This window comes from Herpailurus yagouaroundi, unplaced genomic scaffold, assembly GCF_014898765.1.
Source record: "Herpailurus yagouaroundi ecotype Mexico unplaced genomic scaffold, PumYag 29, whole genome shotgun sequence".
Lineage (NCBI taxonomy): Eukaryota > Metazoa > Chordata > Mammalia > Carnivora > Felidae > Herpailurus > Herpailurus yagouaroundi.
In genome coordinates this window covers 41,656,707-41,683,053 of record NW_024412377.1, presented here as the reverse complement: position 1 = coordinate 41,683,053, position 26,347 = coordinate 41,656,707, and the positions used below count along the sequence as shown (strand labels likewise).

The 26,347-nt window shown below is 49.2% G+C and overlaps 1 protein-coding gene across 7 annotated transcripts in view; it reads left to right on the top strand.

The window, feature by feature from the left end:
- SH3TC2 (SH3 domain and tetratricopeptide repeats 2) overlaps positions 1 to 26,073 on the top strand; it is a 57,354-nt gene extending 31,281 nt beyond the window's left edge. For 5 of the 7 annotated variants that reach the window (XM_040497177.1, XM_040497144.1, XM_040497126.1 and 2 more), the window contains 9 exons: positions 5,214 to 5,347; positions 7,879 to 7,920; positions 8,045 to 9,742; positions 9,849 to 10,029; positions 17,503 to 17,653; positions 19,723 to 19,845; positions 20,995 to 21,145; positions 23,007 to 23,218; positions 25,082 to 26,073. In XM_040497177.1, coding sequence (XP_040353111.1) covers positions 5,214 to 5,347; positions 7,879 to 7,920; positions 8,045 to 9,742; positions 9,849 to 10,029; positions 17,503 to 17,653; positions 19,723 to 19,845; positions 20,995 to 21,145; positions 23,007 to 23,218; positions 25,082 to 25,273 — 2,884 coding nt within the window. In that variant the 3' untranslated portion in view covers positions 25,274 to 26,073. The remainder of the gene's footprint in view (positions 1 to 5,213; positions 5,348 to 7,878; positions 7,921 to 8,044; positions 9,743 to 9,848; positions 10,030 to 17,502; positions 17,654 to 19,722; positions 19,846 to 20,994; positions 21,146 to 23,006; positions 23,219 to 25,081) is intronic. The other 2 variants (XM_040497155.1, XM_040497135.1) reach the window with 1 other exon arrangement.
- The last annotated feature ends 274 nt before the right edge of the window (positions 26,074 to 26,347 follow it).

Genomic DNA, 26,347 nt, shown 5'->3' with positions numbered 1-26,347 from the left:
GCCTCTCTACCTCGTCACCTGTGGGACCCCATCACTAGAGACTACATATTGGGTAGGGAAGGGGAAAGTGAGCCAGGAGACAGGGAGAGAGGGAAGAAGGAGCGGGGGAGGGGGGGGAGTGGCTTATCACACCCCCTCTCCCCCCAAAGCACTCCCTAGATTACAGACCTCCCCAAATCACAGCAATGAGAGTCAAAGTCCATAAACCACCTGGTCACAAGCAACCGTCAGGGTGCGGAGGTCCTGGGAATCATCCTGTGTGTTATGCAGGTGGTCTGGCCACTGGGTGTCACTCTTAGCCTGTATTCATGTGGTATCAGGTTTCTGAAGAAGGTCTAGCATTTGCTGGTGTCCTTCCTCTTCCCATAGTCTCCCTCCCTGTGCTAGTATATTACTCCCTAAAGAGTACATTCATTCATTCATTAATTCATCCATCCATCCATCCATTCATTCATTCATTCATTCATCCACTCATCCATCCAACCATCCATCCATCCATCCATCCATCCTCCCTCCCTCCCATCCATCCATCATCCATCCAACTGTATTTATTTAACCAAATTGGGACAATTAAGAGTGAAATTTCACAGAAGCTGTTTTGTGAGACAGGTTTGGTCTGTGCCTCTGACACATGGGAAAGGGATCCTGTTTTTCCAAGGAGGCAAAGTTGGGGGTTTCCTTTTTTTAACAGCACATATTTCACTACCAGCTACCTAGTTTCACAGCAACAGCAGCTGGAAAACCAGTTCTTAAAACGTGGGGGCAGGCATTCTGTCTAAATAGACATGGTATTTGTTTTGGCCAGAGTGCCTTTAGAGATTTAAAAGCTTCTGATGGTGACAGAATGCCAGACCATTCTTTTCTTTTGATTTTGTGTTTTTAAAGAGTATTTGGGGTGTGTGTGTGTGTGTGTGTGTGTGTGTGTGTGTTGAGGGAAAAATGTCTTTAGATATAACTGAAGACCCTTTTTTACTCCTTCTGACTTTTGCCTTCTGGTCCTGATTCTTACCCCAGGGGCAGACTGTATTTGAATTTGATATGCATCCTCCCAGTCCTTATTCTGATACATTTTAGGAATAGATGTTCACTTGCAAAAACAACAACAACAACAACAACATACTAGAGTTTTGTGTATTTAAAAATGTATATACATGTTTTTTTTTTTTTTCTGTAACTGGCCTTTTTTTCAGTTGATAGGGTAAATTTAGGATATTCACATTATAGTAGATATAGTTCATTTCACCAAAGTGTTACTTAAAGGAAATGTATACATTGAAATGTGTAAATTAAAAAATAAGCAAAACTGAAAAATTAATGCACTCAGTATCAGATAAAAGAACATAAGAGTAAAGCCAGTATTTCATAGTATTAGAAGTTTGAAAAATTCTGCTTCTTACATCCCCTTTTTTATACTTCATATTGTTTATCTCTGCCTTTTTTTTATTAAAGAATTTTTAAAAAATATTTATTTATTTTTGTGAGAGAGATAGAGTATGAGTGGGGGAGAGGCAGAAAGAGAGGGAGACACAGAATCTGAAGCAGTTTCCAAGCTCTGAGCTGTCAGCACAGAGCCGGACATGGGGCTCGAACTCACGGAACGCGAGATCATGACCTGAGCCGAAGTCAGACACTTAACTGACGGAGCCACCAGGTGTCCCTATAATTCCATTTCTTGCGGCATCTATTTTTGCTGATGATAAGTTTGCTGTTAATCTCACAGCCATTTCTTGGCAGGTAGGCACCTTTTTTCCTCATTTTTTAAAGGTTATTCTTACTAATGGTTTGTACTACGATATACCTAGATGTGATTTTTCTGTTACATATTTATCGCAAGGTGTCCACTCCCTTGTTCACATCATGTATCTTTTAGTAGTTATTTCACTGGAGATCTGTGAGTTGTAACTACTCTCAGTCTCCAGTCCTTGTTTGTCTTAAATATACTTAGAATATACTTGTGAATGATAATTTAGCTGAGTGTGGAATAGCCTTCAAAGTGGAGGGGAAAATAACTATTAATATAAAATTTCAAATCTGTTTTGCCAGGGTTTTGTCCATTTTATGAATCCTCAGAAACAACTTTTCTGATGTTGACCATCTTTATTGTTTCTTTGTTTTCTATGTCACTAATTTCACATTTACCTTTATTGTTTTCTTCTACTTTATTTGTTTTTATTTCCTTAATTTATGCTCTTATCTTTTCTGTTTAACTTTCATCCTGCAAATCGAACAGTCAAGTAATAGATCATTGAACCCAGAAAGAAGGATTAGGAGAAACAGGAAACATGAAAAGACCGATAACCCTAAAGAAATGGAAGTCATGTTAAAATTTTTATTATTTTTATTTATTTTGCTTAGGACGTGGTGTACTTCTTCAATTTGAAGACTCATGTCTTTCTTCAATTCTGGAAAATTCTCAGTCATTCTCCCTTTGAATATTGCCTCTCTCTCATTCTTTTTAGTCTCTCTTCCGGAATATTCCTATCAGAGGTATGTTGGACTTGCCATTCTATCCTCAATCTCGCTTAATCGGTTCTTTTCCATTTTTCATCTTTTTGTTCTTCTAGGTGCATTCTGGGTGGTTTCCTCAGAACCGTCTTCAGTTTCACTAATTCTCTCCTCTGCTGAGACTAAACCTGCCGTTTAACTCAACTCGTGTCGTCCTAAGTGTCCATGCCTTTATTTTCATGTCTAGAATTTGTATTTTGCTCTTTTTCACATATACTTGTTTCTACTGACCAGGTTCATATTTTCTCCATAGCTTCTATTCAGTCTTTTATTTCATCATGTTAACCATGCCTATTATAAATTACTCTTCAGGTTGTTGCTATTTCTAGCTTTTGTAGTGTTCATTTACCTATTTGTGCACCTGCTGGCACTCATTGTCCATGGCTCCTTTCCTCGCGTTTGTATTTTTGGTTACGTGAACGAATTCCCAACATTTTAAAACATGGTCTCTGCATGAAGCTGGACTGAAGAAAACATCCTAGTAGAGCAGTTTTGGCATTTGTTTTCCTTGAAAACTTAGGAACTCGAGGAAACTCAAGGTCCAGAGCTGGTTTTTCAATGTTAAGTTCTCTGACTCTGATACCTCCATTGTAGAGTGTAATTCAGAGCCCACACCTTCTAATGGTGTGAGTCCAGGTGTTTGATTTTTTCCAGAGACTCACACAGATGGAAAGTGTGTTGTTGGCAGGCAAGTTTTCCCATCTCCTCTTTACAGAAGTTGTAGTTCTTCCAGACTTCAGGCTCAAAGGGAGCTCAAAGCTATGTAGGGAGCTCAATTCAGCTTCCCGGCTTCACATAGACCCAAAGTCACATCTCCTGTCCCTGTGTGGCATTATAAGGTGAGCCCCAACTCTGAGGGCAAGTATCCCAGCTGAGAACCCCTGGGGTCTCGGGGCCATCTGCTCTGGCTTCTCAACTTGACTTTGGTTTCTCCTTTTGTTTCTGGCTCCCAGGCATTTCCTTTGCTTCCTTTCAGGTTAAAGAATGTATGAGAATATTCATCCATGTCACGTTTTATCTAGGATTTGTCTGTGTATGTGGGTGAGAGTAGCCCCCTGTGGAGCAGCTCAGCCTGCCCTATTTCTAGAAGTCCTACCATTCTGACCCAATTTCCATGCCAGGGAAACCCTAATGTAATTTGTGAGGCGTCTTGGACTCTTTCTAAATAGCTGGGACTCAGGCCATTAGCAGATCAGCTATGAGGCAACAGGCACACAGGCAGAAGATCACGGTTTCTGTCTCAGCTTGACCACTTTCTAGCTGTGTCATTCTGAGCATGTCGCTAAATGAAATAGCGAGTTCAGGAAATGCTGTGTAAAATGTAAGGGTTCTACAGAGATTTGAAATCCTATAATTTTTTTTTTTTTTTTTTTTTAAATCTCAGCTAAGTTTAGTTGTAGATTTCAGCTAGGTGCTCTTTTGAGGATGGCTACTCTCATGGTCTGGGAGAATCTGGAAGTCAGGCCAGAGAGGTGCAGAGTCAGTAAGTGTCATGGAAAGAGTCCTGGGCCCGGTGTCGGGACAGAGCTTTCGTGCCCGTTCTGCCACGAACTGGTGGTGCCACCTTGAGCCGTTCACATTAGCTCCTGGCCTTCTCATCACCGGGTTGACCTGAGTTCTGGGGACAAATGTAGGTGGCAGACCACAGCACTCTCATCCCTGCCCCTCCCTCAATTCAGCCTGAACTAGAGAAGCTCTTTTTACATCCTGCTGTACCACTTCCTAACCACCAACTTTATTTTTCTGTGTGTCAGTGTCATCCTGTGCAAAGAGTGATAAGAATACCTCCTGCCTCAGAGGGCAATTGTGTAGACTATACGAGCTCAGACGGTCTGATTCACGATAAGCTCCCCACCCCCCAACTAGTAGCCGTTATTAACTCTCGGGCCTTCCAAGTCATTTTTGTTTAAAAAAATGGATTCTGAGGTTTAAAAAAACCCAGCCTGATTTAGACCTGAAAGAGATCTTAAAAATTGTTCAGGTAGATTCTGGATTGAATTCTTTCCAAAGCACTTCTAGTTTCCACATTCTTTGATTCGATGGCGAATTTCTAGTAAGCAAATTGGTTTTAACAACGAGTTTGTACAGCACAGCAAGTATAAGGATCTCTATTATCTGCAGTCACTTCTTGCCGCCCTTGACCTTCCTTCTCCCCACTTCCCATCCACTCTCTGAATGCCACATAGTGCTTTTGTTCTGTGTCGTGAAATGAGATGGCAGCAGTTGTGAAAATTCCCTTTTGACCATAGTCAAACTTTCCTCATCGCTCCTCTAGATTGTGCCACCCGTCCCTGACAAAGAAATATCTCTTAACGGTCCCTTTTCAACCCTTCCCTTTGGGGGCAACCAATTCCTCTTTCCATTAAAAATGGGCACCGGGTGGTCTCCAAGAAAGGGGAGGCGTCGAGAGAAGGGCCTTTGTTTTTCTTGAGAGATGGAGTTTCAACAGGAGGGGTGTTTTCGTCTCCACTTCGACCTGTTCAGCAGCAGCATAGCTCATCTCTTCACGAGTGGGGTGCTGATAGCTTTTCTTCCTTGGCAGGAGAGGCAAATACCTTATGCAACAATGAGCTGAGGAGTCTGATTTCAGCTATGGCAGGCGAGTTGGCGGTTTCTCTGTGGCCTTCGCTATATCCTGGGCTGGAGAGAGAATGGTTGCGTCTGGGGCCTGGCACCGATCAACATCCATGTCTTTTGTCTCAATGCAGGAACAAGAGCTCCGCCTTTTTCAGCGATGAGGAAAGATGCTCTCTGTGGGTCCTGGGAAGCGACAGGAAAGCTGAGTGTGCCAGCTTCCTCCACACCCTTGCTCATACTGACATAGCGTCTGTCTACCGGCTTAGTGAGTATTTGCTCCTCAGACCCCTTTGAAAGCTCAGCTCAGCTGAGCAACTGGTTGAGCAATCTGGTTGAGGACTCAACCAGTTGCGAGGTCAACCAGATTGAGCCTTCCGTTCTAATCTTGGAGAAGAAAACTGCCTGAGTTGAGACTGAGGTCTCTTCCCCTAGGGCTGAAGGGGGTCTAGGTCCCCAATGATAAAGGCAGGACTGTAGAAGGTTACAGGTTCTAAGAGGTGATTTCTCCTCTCATTTTATAGATTGGAAATTGAGTTCCTGGTGAATGTGTGCCTGAGCCAGGCCAAGAACCGCCTTTCCCCATTTTCTAGTCGGGACCCTCCCTCCTCTACCACACTGGCCCCAACACAGAAATGACATTCGTCTGTTGGGGTGTGTTGGCTTTGGGTGGGGGAGGGACCTCAGTGCTGGCCGTTTTCATCAGTTTCTGCATGACTGATTGAGCGAGCGACTGCCACTCCTTTTCCTTATTTTGGAAAGGCCCGCTGCTCTGTGTCAGGAAGGACGTTCACCCTTTGACAGTGGTTTGAGTGGTTTGAGTGGTTCTCCCATCTCTTCAGTGATGGTGATATTGTGTCCACCCCTGTGTGGCCAGATCAGATGGGGCACAGTTCACGGGCCCAGGACAGAGAATCTGCCGAGGGAGCACACAGGCCCACTCCCTGGAGCAGAGGTGGGCATTAGAATCTTTCACCATGCACAAGGAGCACTTGTGAGGAGCACCTAGCCCAGGCGTCTGCATCAGCCCTGGCGGAACTTTCTTGCCACAAACAGGTCACACCCCCTACCAGGCTGGACCAGGAAGCTGAAGCTGTGGACGTTGTCTGGCAGGGGTTGCTGAGGTCCGACAATCCAAGACTACTTTGGGTCTGCCTTCAGCAGGGGCAGGCCACAGACTGGGATCTAAGGGATCCACCAACCGTTGATCCAATGATTGGGAGAGATCTAGGAGCAGGTCCCGGGTAGCCGAGAGCCTAGTGGTTATAAAGGTTTCCACTGTCACCAAGGCAACCAGCAGAGGGGCATCCTGTTGGTAAATTCCAGCTTCCTCAAGTCCTGTGCCCCAGGAAGGAGTGCCTCTGGGTACTTCTTCCTCCCAGAGGGAGCATCTTTTTGCAACTCACGCACCATTTGTGTTCTTGGTGGCCCTGGCCTGGAGAGATATGGCTGCAGTGAGACTCTCATGTGCTCTCAACGTCAGGGAGGGACAGGGCACAACAGTAGCTCTCCAGAGCCCGGTTCCCTATCTCTCCCACATTTGGTCATGGGGCCTTCTACCCTTCAGAGCTTACAGATCTCAAGTATGTACAACGACTCTCACAGAGAGTGGTAGGCCGAGGCTTGACTTGGTGAAGGGCCTGCTGTCCTCAAAGTTCATTGGAGAGCGCAGAGTGAGGGCACAGGCAGCTGTTGTTTCTCTGCCAGGAAGAGTTAGAATCTTATTCCCAGAAGCCCCTGTCCCATGGAGACAAACCTGGTCTTCGCTTCCACAGTTGTACCATGACTGCTTTTGCTAAGAGAGTTAAGTTCTTTGCTGCCAAACTCAAGGTGTCTTCTTGGTTCTCGACCAGCCTTCTTCCACTTTTGTGATGTCAGGCGATGGTCCCACAGGCACCTTGGTCTCTGTGTCTCTTTTCTCTCGGACTGTGCCTTTCCAGTCTCCTTCACTGCCTCCCACCTGCCGGGAGATGCTGGTGTTTCTCTGGCTCATTCACAAACTCCCCTCCCCCAGCTGCATTGCTTTCTTGTCCAAACACTTCTCCTAGGACCTGGGCCCATTCCTTGGGATGGGCTGTGGGTCCTCAATCTGTATTTGCAAGTCTCAACTTTTTTCTTTGGCTACAGATCTACTTCATTCTCAGCCTAGAGCCCCTGCGAGTACCTCAGACTCAAAATATCTAAATGCTGTGCTCAATACTGTTCCTTCGACCTCATCCCATGAGGTTACGTGAGGACCAAAACCAGGACGCTCAGTGGCCTCTTCACTCTAGTTGCTTCATTAGTCACCCTTGGTCACCTAGTCCCGTGTCCCATTGTACATACTGGATCAATGACTGTTGAGAAGGTGAACGATGAACGAACGGAGGAAGGAAGAAGGAAGGGTGTCCACGTGGCATGATGCCACATGCCACAAAGTGCGCCATGCTTGGGAGTTTTGATCATGGCTCTCTTGTCATCTGCTTGGGAGATTTGGGCCTTTAGATTTTGTCATCCTCCCAATTCCCACACCTCCTAGAAGAGAGCTCGTGTTTCTAGCTTCTCCACTTTTCTTTTCTGGCTCTGGGTCTTATTTCTACCTCAGTGCCCAACCGTGAAGTGAGTGGCTTAAACAAGATGCTCTCCAGGTCCCTACAGCTCTTAAGCTGATGATAAAGGAGAAGATTCTTCCCAGTTTCTTAGAGAAATTTAAACACAAAGGGTCCTGAGGGGACCACGGGTCTGGGGTATATACCTGCAGGCCTAGGCATGGTGGCCTATTCTGACCTAACATCAGGTCTGTCTTTCCTCTCCATCCAGGTGGGTTTGAATCCATCCAGAATCTTCCAAACGATCTAAGTGGTGAGTAGAGATCATGCCGAACCTGACCTCCAGTCCTTCAGAACAGCCTCCTGCCCTCTTGCCAGGAGCTGACCACCACAGTGGCAGGTGCTTAGGGTTGCCCAACTCTGCCTGTCCCTTACAGCGTCCCAGCTTGAAGGCTTCAAGGAGGCCAGGACTGGTAGAGCCTGGGAGGAGCATCAGGCCGTGGGCTCCAGACAGTCCAGCAGTTCCGAGGACTCCAGCCTGGAGGAGGAGCTCCTCTCAGCAGCCTCAGACAGCTATCACTTGCCAGAGCCTGATGACCTCGATGACCCAGAACTGCTCGTGGACCTAAACACTGGTCAGGAAGAGGAGGAGGCTGAGAATTTCGCCCCCATGCTGGCGTTTCTGGATCACAAGGGCTACGCTGACCACTTTAGGAGCCTCTACAACTCCTCCTTCTCTTTCCTCACGTCTTCCTTTTACAGCTTCTCTGAGGAGGACGAACTTGTGGCCTACCTGGAGGCCTCAAGGAAGTGGGCCAAGAGGAACCACATGACCTGGGCCCATGCCCGGCTCTGCTTCCTCCTGGGCCGGCTGAGCGTCAGGAGGGTCAAACTCTCTCAGGCCAGGGTGTACTTTGAGGAGGCTATGTACATCCTCGATGGGGCATTTGAGGACCTATCCTTGGTGGCTGCTCTGTACATCAATCTGGCTGCCATCTACCTGAGGCAGAGGCTGAGGCATAAAGGCTCAGCCCTGCTGGAAAAGGCAGGTGCCCTGTTGGCCTGCCTGCCTGACCGTGAGTCCAGCACCAAGAATGAGCTTGACGTTGTGGCCTATGTGCTACGCCAGGGGATTGTGGCTGGCAGCTGTGTCCTGGAGGCCAGGGCCTGCTTCCTGGCCATCCGATTGCTCCTGGACCTGGGCCGGCATGAGGAGGTCCTGCCCTTTGCCGAGCGTCTGCAACTCCTCTCTGGACACCCTCCTGACCTGGATGCCATGGCCACCATCTTGAGTTTTCTGTACGATAAGAAATACCTTCCACACCTTGTGGTGGCCTCTGTCCAGCAACATGGTACCCAGAGTGCCCAAGGGATGTCCCTTCCAATTTGGCAGGTCTACCTGGTTCTCCAGAACACCGCCAAGCTCCTTGGAGTTCCCTCTTTAAGCTGGGGTGAGGTTTCTGCCCTGGCCTGCCCAGCGCTCAGGCAGGCGCTGGTTGCCTGTGAAGAGCAAGCCAGTCGGAGCACCCAGAGGGCCCTGTGTCTCATCCTGTCCAAAGTGTACCTCCAACACAGGTCTCCTGATGGCGCCATCCACTATCTGAGCCAGGCCTTGGTGCTAGGGCAGCTGCTGGGTGAGCAGGAGGCCTTCGAGTCTTCCCTGTGCCTGGCGTGGGCTTATCTCGTAGCCAGCCAGGCAAAGAAGGCGTTGGACATTCTTGAGCCGCTGCTATACTCTCAGAAGGAGATGGAGAGCATCACCCAAAAGGGGGTGGTCCATAACCTCCTGGGCCTTGCACTTCAGGGTGAAGGCCGCGTGAACAGGGCAGCCAAGAACTATCTCCGGGCTTTGAACAGAGCTCAGGAAATGGGGAACGTGCGTAACCAGGCGGTGACTTTGGCCAATCTTGGCCACCTGACTCTCAAGTCCTGGGCTCGGCAACCAGCCAAGGACTATCTCCTGCGGGCCGTCCGACTCTATTCTGAACTCCAGACCAGCGTGGAGACAGACATGGAATTAGTACAGGTGCTTCTCTGGTTGGCCCAAGTCCTGGTGTCTGGACGTCAGCTGGCCAGTGGCCGCCTTTGTTACGAAATGGCATTGCTGTTGGGCTTAAGGCATCGGCACCTAAAGAGTGAGTATGTCCCACGCTGTTGCACGCTTCAGAGAAAAGTGTTCGATCACGTTTTGCCCTCGTCCTATCTCAAGTGATCTCATTCATGTCCCTGCTTTATGTTCAGGTCAGCTTCAGGTCACCAAATCCCTCTGCCATTTCTACAGCTCTGTTTCCCCAAACCCCGAGGCATGCATCACCTACCATGAGCACTGGCTGGCCCTAGCTCAGCAACTCAGGGACCGAGAGATGGAGGGGAGGCTGTTGGAGTCCCTCGGGCAGCTCTATCGGAACCTGAACACGGCCAGGTGAGTCTGGGCTCGGGGACAGTCCTGGAAACAGCTTACCTTCCTTGAGGAGAAGCAGCACTCTTTTCCTCAGGACGTGAAGTTCACATGCACATTCGAACAAGTTCTCTAATTTCTCTGTACCTCAGCCTCCTCATCAAAGATGAGAACGGTGGCATAGACCTTATAGTATTAAAAAAAAAGTTTACTTATTTATTTTAAGACACAGAGAACAGGGGAAGGGCAGACAGAGAGGGAGACAGAATCCGAAGCAGGCTCCAGGCTCCGAGCTGTCAGCATAGAGCCCGAGGCGAGGCTCAAAGTCACAAACCGCGAGATTATGACCTGAGCCAAAGTCCGAGGCTTGACCGACGGAGCCACCCGGGTGCCCCAAGGGGGCCTAATTTAGAGAGGTGGCAGTGATACAGGACCGGACCCCTCAGGAGGTCTTGGTTACCTGTGGACAATGGGTAATAGAGAAAGGACACAAACTAAGTCAATCCACTGGTGGGGGGCGGGTGGGTAAAATTTGACAGTAAAAACATTTGATTTGCAACCTTACCTTTAAAATGCATCTGGAAGTGATGGACCTCAGTTTATTTTCAACTTTTAGTTAAGAGACTTAGGTTAGAATTGCAGCCATGCAATAAGTCATAGAATAAACAGCAAAAGAACTGGTGACTTTTAGCTCAATTGTGTGCACAAGATTGCATAACAGCACGATGGGATATCCTTTGTTTTACGATTGACTTTTCAGCCCTCTCTTAAAAAGCCTCCTCTTTGCAAAAATACACCAAACCTTAACTGTTTTACCCCAAAGCTTCTTTTAACCCCTTGACCTTTGAATCATTCTCACGTGAAGCATCCTGCTATCTTCTGCTGGTTCTCTCTTCTCTCACGTCCACCCTGGGTCCAATCGGCCTACTCCTCATTCACCAGCGGTGTGGCCGGCTGTTCTGCTTTCCAGCAGGCCTTCAATTGATTCCATTACATTCTGCATGGTTTGCAAGAGATCTGACTTCATTTTGCAACCGATTAGCAATGTGGCGTTGTACTCACAATTATGAATGACATCTAAAATACGGCAGGGATAATTGCCAGTGTTGAGCAGAGAGAGAGGTGGTTGGGGAGAAGCTAATTGAATGACAAACGTTGCTTCTCTAAGGCAACATGGCAACCTGGGGCATCAGGGCAGCCAGATCACTAATAGTCAGATAATAATCTCTCTCTGTTCCCCTCCCTCTGTCTCCCTCTCTCTCACCCTTTTCCTCTCTTGCAAGAATCGGGTGTCCTCTAAACCTCCCGCCCTCTTTGCCTTCAGTTCTAGGACGGGAGGTTTGGATCCTTGCAGCGTGTGAGGGGACAGGAGGTGTGGCCCAGAGCGACACCGCTTCCATTCCAGGACGCCCCATGAATGTCCTTTTAGTGAGGAGTGGATTTTTGGCGGTCCTCATTCTATCATTCTGGAAGTTGATCCAGATGGGGATCTTTTAATCCTCATATTCTAGAATTCTAATCTCTGAGCTTCTGATCTGTACAACTCCCTTTCTTCTGCTTTCCCACTAATGTGAGTGATACGAAGAAATTTAGGAAGTGCCTTAGGTGTCAGAGGAAAGCCCTGCAAACATAAGGTCATCATCCGTTTGCAGAAAGCTCAGTTCGTCAAGGAGAACGTGCTACAATGCGATATTTATTTAGCAGGTATAAATTACCTACTCCTGCAAGGCGCTTAACAGACACAGAGAAACAGGTATTTGCATACACCTTGAGGTGGTTACTGTAATTTAGCTCTAAGCTTCCTGGTAACTGAGGGAAAAAGGGGAAAGCCACAGGAGGTTCTCATTGTCTGATTAAAAAAAATAAACAAATGTGTCTGTTGGAGCAAATGCTTTTCTGGCACTTGTTTCTGGGAGGCTCTTATTAAGTGGGTCTTGATGTATGGACAGAGTTCTTCCACGAAACTCTCCCTGTGGGATTTCCGTACTCACGACGCTCAAAGGCAGGAAGGGTTCCTGGGTGAGGATGGCAGGCATCTGCAGGGGAGGGTTTGGAGGGAAAGAAGAGGAGGGTTGGGGAAGACTTCAGGAAGGTGGTAGCGTGTGAAGAAGGTCTTAAGGGATTGGTAAGATTTCGGAAAGCGGAGGAGGGGAAGAGAATAGTGGGAAGGGGGGACCCATCTGGAAGACACTGTGTAGGTTTGATGAAGTTTGGTGTTCAAGTGGATATGGGTAGTAAGGGAGAGAGAGGCCTTCGGCCTGTCCCCTAGGAGGGGATGCGGAGGTGGGCTGGGCTGGGGAGGGCCTCCGGACTGGCACAGCGGGCAGCCATAATAGAAACGGTGGCCGGAATAGTAGCTAAAGGCCTTCATGGCGAGCATGCAGCGTTTACCAAGATACGTGTCATCTCAGGATAACTGCACAAATATCCACAAAGACCTGTGGGAACTGAGAACGAAGGAAGCCAAGTAATTTGAAGCTGCGCAGTCGGGGTTGATACCCAGGTTGAGTCTAGCACAGGGGTTGGCAAACTTTTTGTTAAAGGTCAGACGGGAAGTGTTTTAGGCTTGGTGGCCATGTGGTCCCGGTCACGACGACGCTGAGGTTGCGTTGCCTTGTGAAAACAGCCGTAGACTATGTGTGGGAGGGAGTGCGGCTGGGTTCACTGAGATTTGGTTTACAAAAGCAGGAGAAGGCTGCATTGGCTCATGAGCCATAGTGTGCCAACCCCCGGTCTAGAGTCCATGTTCGTAACCACTCTGTATGTATTCTGCCTGTTTGGTCAGCAATTTCCCCCCCAGATAAACTGTTCGTGTGGATGGTTATAGCGTGAAGGCTCCAGGAGTTGTATGGATGAGCAGGGCCTCACTGTTCATCTGGTCTGACCCCTGCCTGCTCCAGAGAGTCCTGGCTGCTGACCCACGTGGTTTCACCGGTAGTAGCTCAGATCCCGGATGCCTCCATTTATGGTGGTTTCGCTGTCTCATGCTCCCTTTCTACTCATGTCACTTCCTCCTATTCGAAAAGTTTTCTCTAGGGTTTAGAGGTGGAGGATGGTAGGTGAGGGCATACAGACGGAGGAAGCTGCGGCCCAGCCTTTGGGCGTTTGCCTTGGAATACTTTGCTGTCCCTTTGTCCAGGACTGTCGGGGTCTTGCTATCTCTGCCTCCAGGGTGACAGCTACAAGACCTAGTGTTTCCAGTCTCTCCGTGGGCAGGGCCCTTGGGCATCTTGTTTTCTGTCTTCAGGTGACATAGTACAGACTGTGCCTTGTACTGAACCAGGTGGGACCCATGGGAATTTTGAGGCTCTATTGAACCCAGCCGACAAATGTTCACTGGGCGTTTATTATAGCCCAAAAACCTGACAGAGAGCTATAGTCCCTGAGCTCACCATGCTTACAGTTCAAGATATTGACAATATTCACATACATATTTGCCGAAGGTATCCTATGAATTGTGGTAAGGGCCACCAAGGATGTGCATGTTATTTTTAGAAAGAAGACATGCCTGTATGCAACAAGTCTTCACGAAGTAATTCTTTGCGTGTGGATAGAATAGTCGCTGGAAGTCAGTATTCCTTATTCTTACTCCTGTGGAATGAACAAAGAAACGCTTCGCCATTTGGTTTTCGGTGTAACTAATACAACCAACCACGAACATTTCTGTAACCCTGAACGAGGGAGGCACTGCTCTCACTGACGTGTCATGTGATCACGAGGCTGGGACGTACATCATCACCCCTCCTTTGGCAGGTGAGGAAACCTTGTTCGAGGCTGGAAGTAGCTTATGCTCTTCCCAAACTTCTAGGTTGTTAAAGGAGTTAAAAAAAAAGCAGAAGCCCTCCCCTGTGCTGATTTCTGAGCCCGAGACTGAGCGCTGCTTGAGGGTGTGTGTGGGGTTCTGGAGTCAGATTGTCAGGGTTAGACTCTGGTTTAACGTTTATCTATTTTTGAGACAGAGAGAGACAGAGCATGAATGGGGGAGGGTCAGAGAGAGAGGGAGACACAGAATCCGAAGCAGGCTCCAGGCTCTGAGCCGTCAGCACAGAGCCCGACGTGGGGCTCGAACTCACGGACCGCGAGATCATGACCTGAGCCGAAGTCAGCAACCCAACCGACTGAGCCACCCAGGCGCCCCAGACTCTGGTTTAAACAACGTCTATTACCTGGTCCCTGTCACTTACCCTTTCTGAGCCTTATTTTTCCCTATTCGTAAAGTGGATATAATACCGGGACTAGCTGCGTAGGGCTGTTTTGATGATTAAGTGAGATAAGGCATGTCAGGTGCTCAATAAATGTCAGGGAATGATTACTGTCACGTATTACAAGACCAAACAGCAGAGGGCTCAACCTAAATCTTTAGAAATGAACAGTGCCAACTTGGACAAATTAAAAAAAAAAAAAAAAACCCTCTGAGTTTCTTTATTTGCACAATGGGCTAAGATCCCTCATGGCTTAATGTTTCTGAGGTTTAAATGACAGAATGGACATTAAAATTCATATCCCAACACCTGGCATGGGTCAACCCTCGGTGAGTGGCCGGTCTTATTGTGGAAACAGGGCAGGACCAATGAGTGGAGGCTGGGCCAGAGGTCAGACACTCATTCAGGCAGGGCAGGGATCTGGAAAGCCCCAGCAGGGGATGGAAAGAGGAAGTCTGGGAATGCAGGTGCATGAGAGTCACTTGGCCACAAGTTCATGGCTGATGTCCAGGTGGGAAGGAAGGAACAAGGACTCAGCTGTAGAGAATGAACTTCAGGGGCAGGAAAAATGGGAAACAGAGGACTCAAGATTGGAGAGGAGGAGAGATACTCAGGCAAAGCCTTGGCAATAGGTGGCCCGGAAGAGCATGACGCTCGGGATCAAGGCTGATCAGATGCTGTCCCACCAGCCAGGCTCCTTACTTCTTTTGATTTGGGAGCTAAGCCACACCTAGGGGCTGCAGGTGGTGGCTGATGGAACTGGAATGCTGGGCCATTCCAGGCCAAGCCAGTGGCTCATCAGGTGAGTGATGGAGCACAGCCACTGGCATAGGCAAACAACTGGGCAGTGATGGGTGACAGGATAGGACCAAGGAGGCTGGAAACCACCTTCCATTTTCAGACCTTCGGGCACTTGTTTTCACTGGGCGTCACGGATCAGATGTACGTCTTGGAGGCAGGCAGTGGTCTCTGGGAAACCCTGTATGCACGAGGAGTCTTGATGGTGCTGTGTGAGCAGTTAGGTTTCTGTAAGTCCTGCCTTCCCCTGTGGGGTGTTTCTTGGAGAGAAATCCTGATGGCTCATCCACAGTCATAGTGAGCTCGGAGAGAAAAGGTCTAAGAAGCAAAGTTCCATTCCTCTTCTGCGATCGGCTTCTTTGTAATAACCCACGTCTTGGTCCCTGGGGGTCTGGAGAAAACAACCATAGCTTAAGGGTCTCCCAGGACAGCAAACAGTAATAAACAAAAACAGAGGAGGGAATAGGAGGATGAGATGTAGGAGTCCTGTCTTCATCAACTGTTCCAGTGGGAGTGGGGAGAGCGGGGCTTGGAAACTCTGCTTGAGGTCTGGGGTGGGGGTGCGGAGCGGGTGAGAGAAGATGGGGCCCCTGTTTATCCTAGCTCAGCCAGGCAGGCTGGTGACCAGCTCAGCACTATGTGCAGCTTCTCAGCTCACAGCCAGGAGAATGTCACAGTCTGACATTCTAATACTTGAGAGAGGGTGGCCTGTGCCCATCCTGAATGCCCTATCAAGAGCTGGGCAGTGGGGGGAAACCCGAGTTCTTTCTTCTCAGGAGTTGCAAGGGCCAAATGCCTGGCACTTTCTCCAGAAGGCCAGTAGCTGCCTCGTTGCCAACACGAACCAGGGCCTCATTAGTCAAAGGCAATGCTTGTTTTCATCACTGTGCACAATGATGAGATGGTAACCACGTTTGATGAGGACCTCCTAACTGTGCATACACTTGGTTGATGATGATCCGTGTTTCTAGAAGGATCTTTATGGTTTGGAGTAGTTGTTCTCAGATTTTGATGTGCGTGGACATAACCCCTGGGTTATTAGGGTGTGTTAGGGTGCACCTGGGTGCATTAAGAATCCAGATTCGGAGCTTGCACCTGCCACGATTTGGACTTAGTGAGTCTGAGGTAGCTCTAGGAGTCTGTATTCTTTAAAAAATTTTTTTTAATGTTTATTTATTTATTTTTGAGACAGAGAGAGACAGAGCATGAACGGGGGAGGGTCAGAGAGAGGGAGACACAGAATCTGAAACAGGCTCCAGGCTCTGAGCTGTCAGCACAGAGCCCGACGCGGGGCTCGAACTCACGGAGCGCGAGATCACGACCTGAGCTGAAGTCGGACGCTTAACCGACTGAGCCACCCAGGCGCCCCTAGGAGTCTGTATTCTTAATAAGCTCCCAGATAATGCTGCTGCAGGAGGGCCACGAGTCTCAGAGGAATGTGGGTGCTGTGAAATGAGTTCTGGGCCAGGACTCAGGAGAAGGGAGTTTTGGCCTTGGAGTTTCCCCCAATGTGTTGTGCAATCGCGTGCAAATTACTTCCCACTCTTGGCCTGTTTCCTCTATAACATAAGGGACTGGGCTGGATCTCCAAGTTTCAACCCAGGTTACACAGTGAAGTCACTATCGAGCCTTGACTAAATCCTCCCACAGTGTCCCAGGCCTAGCATGGCATGTCAACACCTTGGGGTCACTTTGCCTGTGTATGTGTGTTTAAAAAGCTTCTGGGTGATAATTGCTGCTGGAATGGAGAAATACTATCTAGATGATGCCCCGTGTTCCTTCTTGTTCTGGAATTCCGAATCTGTGCCACACTACGTAGCCTGTGCGACATTTCTTCTTTAGTCCCTGTCATGGGGGAAGAGTTTCGGATGTAAGACAATTTTCCAGATAATTCGAGTCCTCCGATAAACACCAACCTTTTAAGACTTGTTGCCCTTGTTCGATTTTTCTTCTCAAACAAAACATCTAAATCTTTTTGATGATGTAAAGTTACCACTGTGCTCATTCATTCGTGCTTTTATTTAATAAATATGCGTTTGGTATCCACTGTGTGTTAGGTGCTTATGGCAAAAAATGTTACGGTGTAACATCCAAAAGATGGATGTGGGCCATGGGCCCTGATAACGACTCTGATAACTAACCTGTGAATATTCATCACTGTTACACTGTTTCTCCATCCGAGCATTCCAGCTTCACCATCTCACTGAATCCTCCCAATAACCCTCGGAGGCAGGTACAATGACACCCCCATTTTACAGATGGGAAAACTAAGGCACAGAAAGCTTCTATACTTTCTCAAGTTCACACAGATGTTTGAAGCTGAGCCAGGCCTCTGATCTCTCCATGTGACCAGGGACAATCTGGTCCTGGACAATCTGGAGGGTCGCTCCCTCCCAGAGCCTCAGTTTCTTCCTGTGCTGAGTGACTCCGAGGCCCCTTTGAGGGGGCCCTTGACTCACACCTAATGGTTCCATGTCTGCCCGCTCCCCCAACCCAGGTCTCTCAGGAGATCTCTCACCTGCATCAAGGAGAGCCTGCGTATCTTCATCGACCTGGGGGCGAAAGACAAGGCTGCCGAGGCCTGGCTCGGAGCTGGACGACTCCACTACCTCATGCAGGAAGATGATCTGGTGGAGCTGTACCTGCAGGTAAGTCTCCTGCAGAGCCCACCTGCCCCCTTGGGTCATCTGGGGAGACAGCGTACCCTCCAAAGCGACCAGCTGGAGAGAGGTGATGTCCATGCTGAGCCCTGGGAGGGAGGGGTGACGCTGGGATGTCCCCTGGACACAAGATGGAGCCCAGAGTGGTCTGGTGACAGGTGGCCGGTCCCTGAGTCCCATAGGGACGTGTGGGCTCTCAAAGAATGTGGCAGGAGAGCCGCTCATCTGTCGTGTCACGATCGATCTCTGCTAATCTCAACACAAACCTTGACTTCCGGGGTTTTGCGGCAATATGAGGCGAGGTTGATGAGTGCAGGGTGTTAACGTTATTGTCCTCTTCCAGTCTTTTTGTTTGCATCCCTTTAATGCCTGAGATATGGGACAGTGTAGTGATGAAAGGCCGGGGCTTTGCAGACAGACAGCCTGGAATCCGGTCACAGAGCCATCAAGTATGGACCGCGTGACCTTGGCCTGGCTGCACCGGCCACATCACAGGGCCTCGGTTTCTTCATGGGTAAACCCCATCTCTAAGGGTAAGGAGTATGTGTGTCACTTGTGTAGGAAATGCATATACAAAGCAAGCATTTACTAAATGCTTGGGACTTAGTGAATTCTTAATAAATGGCATTTTATTTTTATTATCGTCATCATCATTGCTATTATCTGCACAGTGCCGACGTTATGATGGTATACATCATTTGTTTCATTGGAAACATGTCATTTAGCTTTTCTTCCTTCCCTTTTCTTATTTTTCTCCCTTTTTATTCCCCTTATTACTTAAACCCACACAAAGTCACTTCCGCCGAGACTTAATGATGGTTATGTTAACAGTGAGCGCATGCTCACTGTGCAAACACATCACATACCTGCTGTAGTTTAACCCTCGTTCCGAATACAGCAGGAGTGTCTACTCCAGTTCCCATTTCACGGATGTGGCTCAATGAGGCTGAGTAACTTGCCCAAGGTGATACGGCTGGTAAGCTGTGAAAACTGCCCACGGGCCGTGTGACACAAAGCCTTCACTCTCAGCCTCCATGCTCTCCTGCCGTGGGACTTTAGAGCTGGAAGCTTTTTCAGAGAGCAGACAATTCGGCCTTGCCTTTCACTCTCCAGGACACGAGGCCCAGGGGCGGCTGTCTGGGGTGTGCATTTGCTCGGCCGGCAGAGCCCCCTGATTCCCGGATTCCGTCTCCCCACCTGTTTCTCTGTGCAGCAAGGCAATAACAATTATTGCCGGGTCTTCCCCAGGGACCCATTGGCCAGCCCTGGTCTCAGGCCCACGCAACCCCAGACCTGATTTTCTGCAGAGTTGTTCTCAACCTCAGGCCCTCTGAGGTCCCATAGCTGGGCTGCAGACGCTGTGGTACATTCTTCAGCTTCCTCACTAAGTTTTGTTTACATGCAACGTGGAATCACTGGCTAGAGATAGAGAGGTCGTGGGAGCCAGGGGAAGGGTATCACGCTGGAAGACACTAGCATTTCTTTGGCAGTAACTATTATGTAAATGTAGAGAGTTTTCCTTATTCTTTCTGAGCCTCGGTTTCTCCAAACCGTCTGCAAAGTGTAGGTGTTGGATGAGATGGCTGTTTTCCAAACTCCAGTCATGTGTGTATGAAGTTAATGGTTTTGCCACGTTTATGTATTGCCTGTACCGTTATTATTTTCTTTGACTCAACTTCAGATCAACTCGATTTGATCAATTAGAGCTTTTTACACTGAATCACACTATCTGAAAGCACAGATTTGGATGCATTATTCATCTCTCCTAAAACATATTAAAATAAATACTTAACTATTGAAACACAAAATGCTTGTCTCCGTACTGCTAAAAAAATCATCTCAAGGGCTCCCCAAGTAATCTCTCATGCCACGATGGGGAAATGGCAGACTAGGGAATCTCAAAGTCTTCTTACCAGCCCCGTGAGTGTGGACCACAATTCAACGTTCAGAAGATGTGAGCCGAGAGTTGAACCAGGTGGCCAGGACCTCGCGCCTGCCGGTCCTGTGGCCGTTTGGAAGTCTTCTCTGCCTTTGACAGATGTCTCTGTCCCGTCCAGGCAGCCATCCAGAAAGCCCTGAAGTCCGAAGAGCCCTCCCTGGCTCTCAAACTCTATGAAGAAGCGGGCGATGTGTTCTTCAATGGGACCCGCCACAGGCACCGTGCGGTGGAGTATTACCGGGTAAGTCCAGCCAGGCCAGCCAGGCGCTGGCACAAACGTGCCAGGGCCACAAGGCCTGGGGCCCCTTTCCCCTCTCTTCCTGTTATTCCTTTTCCTTTCGTTCCTCATTCAGTGCCTATGTGGTCTTCCTTTCTTCAATCCACAAGCCCCCAAAGAAGGAGTTGATAAATTCTGTCATTCCTAGGCTTGATAAATTATCTTTTCTGGCAAAACACGCAAAAATAATTGCATCTCTTGGGTGAGTGGTGCTTTATGGTTTCTGGCTCACTTGTGTGTTTACCAGAATGTTCCCGGGTACCAGTGGGGGCACGGTGGGGAGATGATTGGTCCAGGGATGAACGCTTGTGTTTTACTATGTTTTTATTAAGTGGGCATTAAAATACATTTAAAATATTAAACATGTGTAACACCAGCTCATCAAACCCATGAATTCATTATCGCAAAAGTTGAGGCAGAGCGTTGGCTCAAAAAATAATTGTAATTAAGTGATCCTGCAGATGCGAAGCAGATGTGTCAAAATCATAATGGTTGTTCGGTGAAGTCTGGAAAGCTTATTATCTTGTTTGACCCTAAAATTTCTCTTATTCATTCGTTTGCTTGTTCAGCTCTTTCTTCAGTCAACAAACATTTATCGAACACCCACTATGTGCTGGGCACCGAGCTAGGGGTGAGGAGAGCGTGGAGTATGTCCCTGACCGTTGAGGTGCGCGTCGTCATATGCACTTCATAGATGAGAGAATTAAGTCGAGAGAGATGAAGTGACCTGCCTAAAATTCGATCGTCATAAAAATAACGGAAATGGCCATTTATTGGGCGCTCTCAGACAGCACGTGTGAATTCCACAGACTGCCGCGGGTGCCAAGGGAGCCTGTGAACTGGGACGTGAATAAGTTCCCATGTGGCCCTGAGATAGGTCATCTTCCTTTTCCCCATCTCGGCTTTTCTAGTCTCGGGAGGCCTGATGACCTTTACAGTTCTCCTACCTCTAGAATCTGGGCAGAGCGACCAAGAGCAAGGACCAGGAGGGCGAGCTGGGAAAAGCCACGCGTGGCGGCCCCCCAACCCCACCAGCACAGCGTAAGCGCCTGGAGTGCGGTCTGTACCGATGATTTTTAGCTAGACTAGGCCTCCGTGTGCCTCTCTTCCCAGGCTGGGGCTGTCCCTTTAGCGAGGAGGATGAAGGCGGTGAGAACGGAGCTCCGGGTTTTCAACAAGCTGACGGAGCTGCAGATCAGTCTGGAAGGCTACGAGAAGGCTCTGGAGTTTGCCACTCTGGCAGCCAGACTCAGCACAGGCATAGGTGAGTGATCCGGATGGTCTGGCGTGTTGAATGGGCGGGCTGAAAGCTTATCCTGGGCGGGGGGGGGTGGGGGGGGGGTGGGGGGGGCCCGGGGGGGGGCGGAAAACAAAGCAAGTAACAGCAAAGGCTCTGGAGTCAGACTGTGTGGGTTCCAATCCCGGATCCAACTGTCGGGAGATCTTAGTTGTAAGCAAGCTGCTTAATGTCTATACGCCTCAAGTGTGTCATAGGGAAATAAGGCTTAAACATAGCACCCACCTCATGTAGTTGTTATGAAGACCCATGATTATCCATGTAGAACCAGCAGCACAGCGCTTCCGCGCTTGGTACCTAAGTCCTAGATAAGCATTACCTGTGTCACCCTGATTATCACACCACCATTGGTATTACTCCCCGGTATGGGGTAAATGGTATCGTATCCCCCGCACAGGCAGTGCCCCTGTTACCAAGGGCCTCTGCCCTACATTTTTAATTGGTTGATTGTTAGTCAAAAGCACATTTTTCCCTGCGGAATTGAAATGTAGATGAAGGTCAGATTCCCATTAACTTCACTCACTAAGGGGCTGAAATAGTTTGCAATTATCACAGAAGCTAGTGGGAAACAATGTGAGCCATCAAAACAGAAAAAAGGCGGAATAATAAAAAAAAAAAAGATGAAAAAAAAAAACCCCACCCTCATCTTGAATGTTGGTGTTGAGGAAAAGCAGGTTTGATGAGAGAAGGCTTGATTAGATGTAGGGGCAAATGGAGTCTTCAGCGAGGATGCTTGGAGGGACTTCTGGGCATTCTCAAGGGCCTGAGACGTGGATGGCACTGGACTTTATTGTGTCTTAATTGCACTTCAGAGCTCTGTCTCCTTTTCCTACCTTTTTCTTTACTGCAGAAAATCTTATCTGAGTGACCGCTAGCTCGGCAGAGGCCTTGGGAGCCCCAGGCAGCTCCCTCTCTGAGAGTTCTTTCTCCTTCCCTGGGCAGAAGCTGAAAGCAGGCTATATCCCCTTTTGTGCACTTCCCCATGACTGGATTTTTCCATATCAGAGAATTTTCTCTCCCTTGGATTTTTTCTTTTCTTGTTGGCGTTTGGTTCTTCGAAGCCTAAAAAGTGGTGTTTTTTAGATTGCATCAAAGAGCCACCTTGCAAATATTCCAAAAACACAACGGGAAGCCTTTGTTCTCTTTAAAAGGCCCCTTGGTATTAAAGGAGTTGGTTATTAAAACGACAGACCCGCCCAAACCCCAAACAACAAATCATAAACCCATTAGAAATGGAGGTTCTAAAGCATGGGTTTAAATGTGAGCAGGTCTTTGTAGTAATCTGAGACCTGGAGATGGTGGTAAAAGCCAGAGGGTGACTGATGCCGGTGGCAGCCCCCCGGGGCTTCTCTGAAGGGGGAGACTTTCAAGGGAGAAGACGTTCGCACTACAGAGTCATTCGTTGCAAAGAATCCTTAGCCACTGCATCAAGCTAGACTTGCCACCATGTTTCATTACAGGGATTTGGAAATCACTATCTCCCAGAATCTTGAGTTACAGTCACCTCTGTAATAAAGAAAAAGTTTCCTTCAGGAAATCGTCCCAGGAAGTCATGACGGGCACACGTGCTCTCATCAGTCCCGCCCAGAGCCCCGTGTTGCCTTTTGCGTCACTTACCGCAGGTGTAGTGTTAGTTTTGTTTGTGAGATTATTTAAGGGGCATCTGTGTCCTGTGAGGCGAGAAACCTCACGGGGGCAGGGATCTCTTCTGCCCTGTTCCGTATATCCCAAGCACCGCCCCTGATCCCCAGAAGACCTTCAAAAAACAGCACAGACTGGGTGCGTGGACGGATGCCGTCAGGTGTTGGCTGCACGATCTCTCCCTCAGTCTTCCAATTCCTAGGAGATCAGAAGCAGGAGCTGGTGGCCTTTCACCGCCTGGCTACGGTGTACTATTCCCTGAGCATGTATGAGATGGCTGAAGACTGCTACCTGAAGACTCTGTCCCTCTGCCCACCCTGGCTGCAGAGTCCCAAGGAGGCCCTGTACTATGCGAAGGTATATTATCGCCTGGGCCGACTCACCTTCTACCAGCTGAAGGTAAGAGCCGTGCTGGCGTACGAGGTTGTGTGACAGCTACCATCCAACCCCACTCTTCCCTGACCCTTAGCCTTCAGGGCACAGTTGAGTGGGCCAAGATGGGGAGTCATATCTCACAGGGTGGAGGGGGGTGGTGACTCATCTGGGAACACGATGGTTCTTTGCTGCCTAGCCCCATGGGAGACCTCAAACGTGCTCCTGTCCGCTGAGGAGACGGATCATAGCTCGAGCTACTCTTTCTCCTTGCCCTGCTCTGATTTCCGTAGCCGCTTTATCTGTTAGGTACAATGGGGACATGGCCTAGTGCATGTGAGTTCCTCAGGGGCCGATGGACATACACAAGATACAAAAGAGCTGGAGACTCCCACATTAAAATCAAAATCAGTGTTTGGGGCGCCTGAGCAGCTCAGTCGGTTAAGCGTCCGACTTGGGCCTCAGGTCATGGTCTCACAGCTCGTGAGTTCGAGCCCCGCTGATAGCTCGGAGCCTGGAGCCTGGAGCCTGGAGCCTGCTCTGGATTCTGTGTCTCCCTCTCTCTCTGCCCCTAACCCACTCGCATTCTGTCTCTGTCTCTCTCAAAAAGAAATAAACATTAAAAAAAGTTTTTTTTAAAAAACAACATTAACGTTCAACTGTGCGTCTTCAAAATATTATGGATTAACTAGCCAGTTGCAACGCGCTTCTTATAAAGTTCTATACAACTCTAGGACAAATCTGGGTACGCGTTGACACGACTGAGAGAGCGAGGTGGGATCTCCGAATGTAGGCACGCCTCCGTCCTCGCGAGGCCTTAGCCCTGACTCCTGTTTGCTCTGCTGGAGCTGAATTCAGAGCTTGTTTTTCCAGTCACTTCTAGAACTGTATTGGTGGTCTGAAAGTCTCTGCTACAATTCTGGCCCTTGAACTTTGCCCCCAGCATTGGCTTCCCTTTACCAGAGGTCCCTGTCTGCACCAGCACAGCCCTTAATCTCTTAATATTGTTCTGAGTCACGCCTGTGTTTGGCCCCCAGGGGATCCTCAGCGCGGCTCTGCTGTCCGTTTCTTATTTGCCAGAAGTTGTTTCTGGCCTGAATTAATTATTGACTTATGAGGGTTAATGGGAACCAGACTGCCGTTTTGAATCTCACCCAAAGAAGCATCTGTTCCTCATTCGTACCATGCAGGAAGGGACGACAACGGGGTGGTGGAGATGGCAGAGGCCATCTTGCCTCTGTCCCATAGCTCCCCGGAAGTGGTTCAGGGACACAGTGCAGACAGTCTGATTGACTCGACCAGCAGTTCCAGAGATTGCAAGGGGGGAAGAACTCAACTCAAATTAGCTTATGCAAAAGAGGCAATTTACTGGCTCCAGGAACTGGGAAGTTCAAGGATAAATTTAGGAGTTCCAGGTAGTTCTGGAGGCTGGCGCTCCAATGTCATCATGGATTTCCTCACCTTTTCTTGTATCTCTTGGCTCTGTATGTTTCTGCTTCTCTCTGTTTCTTGGTGTCCTTCCCGTCCAGCTATTGGCAGGCTTACGCCCACGTCTCCAAGGGTGAGGGACATTTTCTCCATTAGGTCACACTGAGAGGTCCCAGGGAGTGGCTGGGGTAGGTCAGCTTGAGTCATTTAGGAATCCCCGAGGCACTGTGCCCAGGATGCTGCTGCTTCACGATCGGCTGAGCCTGGGTGAGGTGCCACCTGGCGTGGAGGGCTACTGGAGGTAGCAATGTCACTGGTCCCCCAGGAACCAGGAGAAGGGGGTGGGAACGTACTTGGGGTAGACAGAATCTGGAGTTCTGAGTTCCCGTCACTGCCTCTTGGCCTCCCCTGGAGATGTCTGCTCACTGCTGTCTCTTCTCTGTCCCCACGTCATGGGGTTAGGATGCCCACGATGCCAGCGAATACTTCTGGCTGGCCCTGGCAGCGGCGGTCCTGCTGGGTGACCAGGAGCTGCAGGACACCATTAGGAGCAGGTTGGACAACGTCTGCCGGAGCCCCCTGTGGCACAGCAGCCCCTCGGGGCGCTCCTCAGAGAGGGCGCGGTGGCTGAGCGGGGGAGGCCTGGCCCTCTGAGGAGGGCTGTCCTACATCCGACCAGTGGCCATGGCCAGAAGCTGCCTCCCTGCCCTGGGCTCCAGGACACCCATCTGGAAGGTCTGCATCATCACCTGGCCCAGCCCCCTCATCTTACAATGAGACTAGCACCGCCCAGAGGGAGGGGCTCATTTGGGGTCGGCCACACCAGGAGTGGATGACAGAGCAGGGACTGGAGGTCCTGGCTTTGTGTCAGGGGTTGTGTCTAGAGCCTTTTCAGCGGACTGCGGCCCTTCCCCACATACAGCCTCTGAAACGCACTTTCTCAACACAACGTTCTAGAGAAAATGAGAACCCTTGTCCTGAGGGGGCAACCTCTCTCCTCCCCGCCCCCTCCTCCCCCCCCCCCCCCTCCACTGCTGTGAGGAAATCAGGCGCTGCTCTGGAGAGAAGGCAAGCAGATTGGACTTTGTTCCCTTCACTGACTGTTCTCAGGGAAAGACCCTCTCCTCTCGCCAGCAGAGAAACTGCAAATTTCTTTCTTTTGCCAGCCAAAGAGGGTGTCACTCCTCTTGCTCGCAGGGACTGGCAGGTGGGAATTCACCATGCTCTTAGCTCAAACGACAGCCCCAGGACGGCCAGCTCAACACACAGGGCCTGGGGTCTGATGCGGATCCCCCTCTCCCTCCTGCCCCATGCTCTGCTCCTCCGTAACCGCCTGGAAACTCCGGGAGCCTCCCCAAGGGCCAAGGCTTAAACATTGAACACTAAGAAGACGATGACGTAAATTCCTTCGGAAGAGTGTATATTATTAAATATTGCTCATCTACATGCATACACATCAGTCTCCTTTCTAATAGAGAGAGATGAGATGGGAGGCTTGAAGGATGGGTTAAATACCAAGGTGTCGTATGGATTTCGGGGTAGCTCCTTGACAAAGCATCTCTATGAGTTGTCTATCACTGCATAAAACACATACGGTGGCTTGAAACATCCATCATCCTACAGTTTCTATAGGAAGTCAGGACCTGGAGTGTGGCTTAGCTGGTGGCTCACAAGGCTACAATGAATGCATCAGTTGCTGTCTTTTCCAGCTTCGCTGGCGGAGGGCTC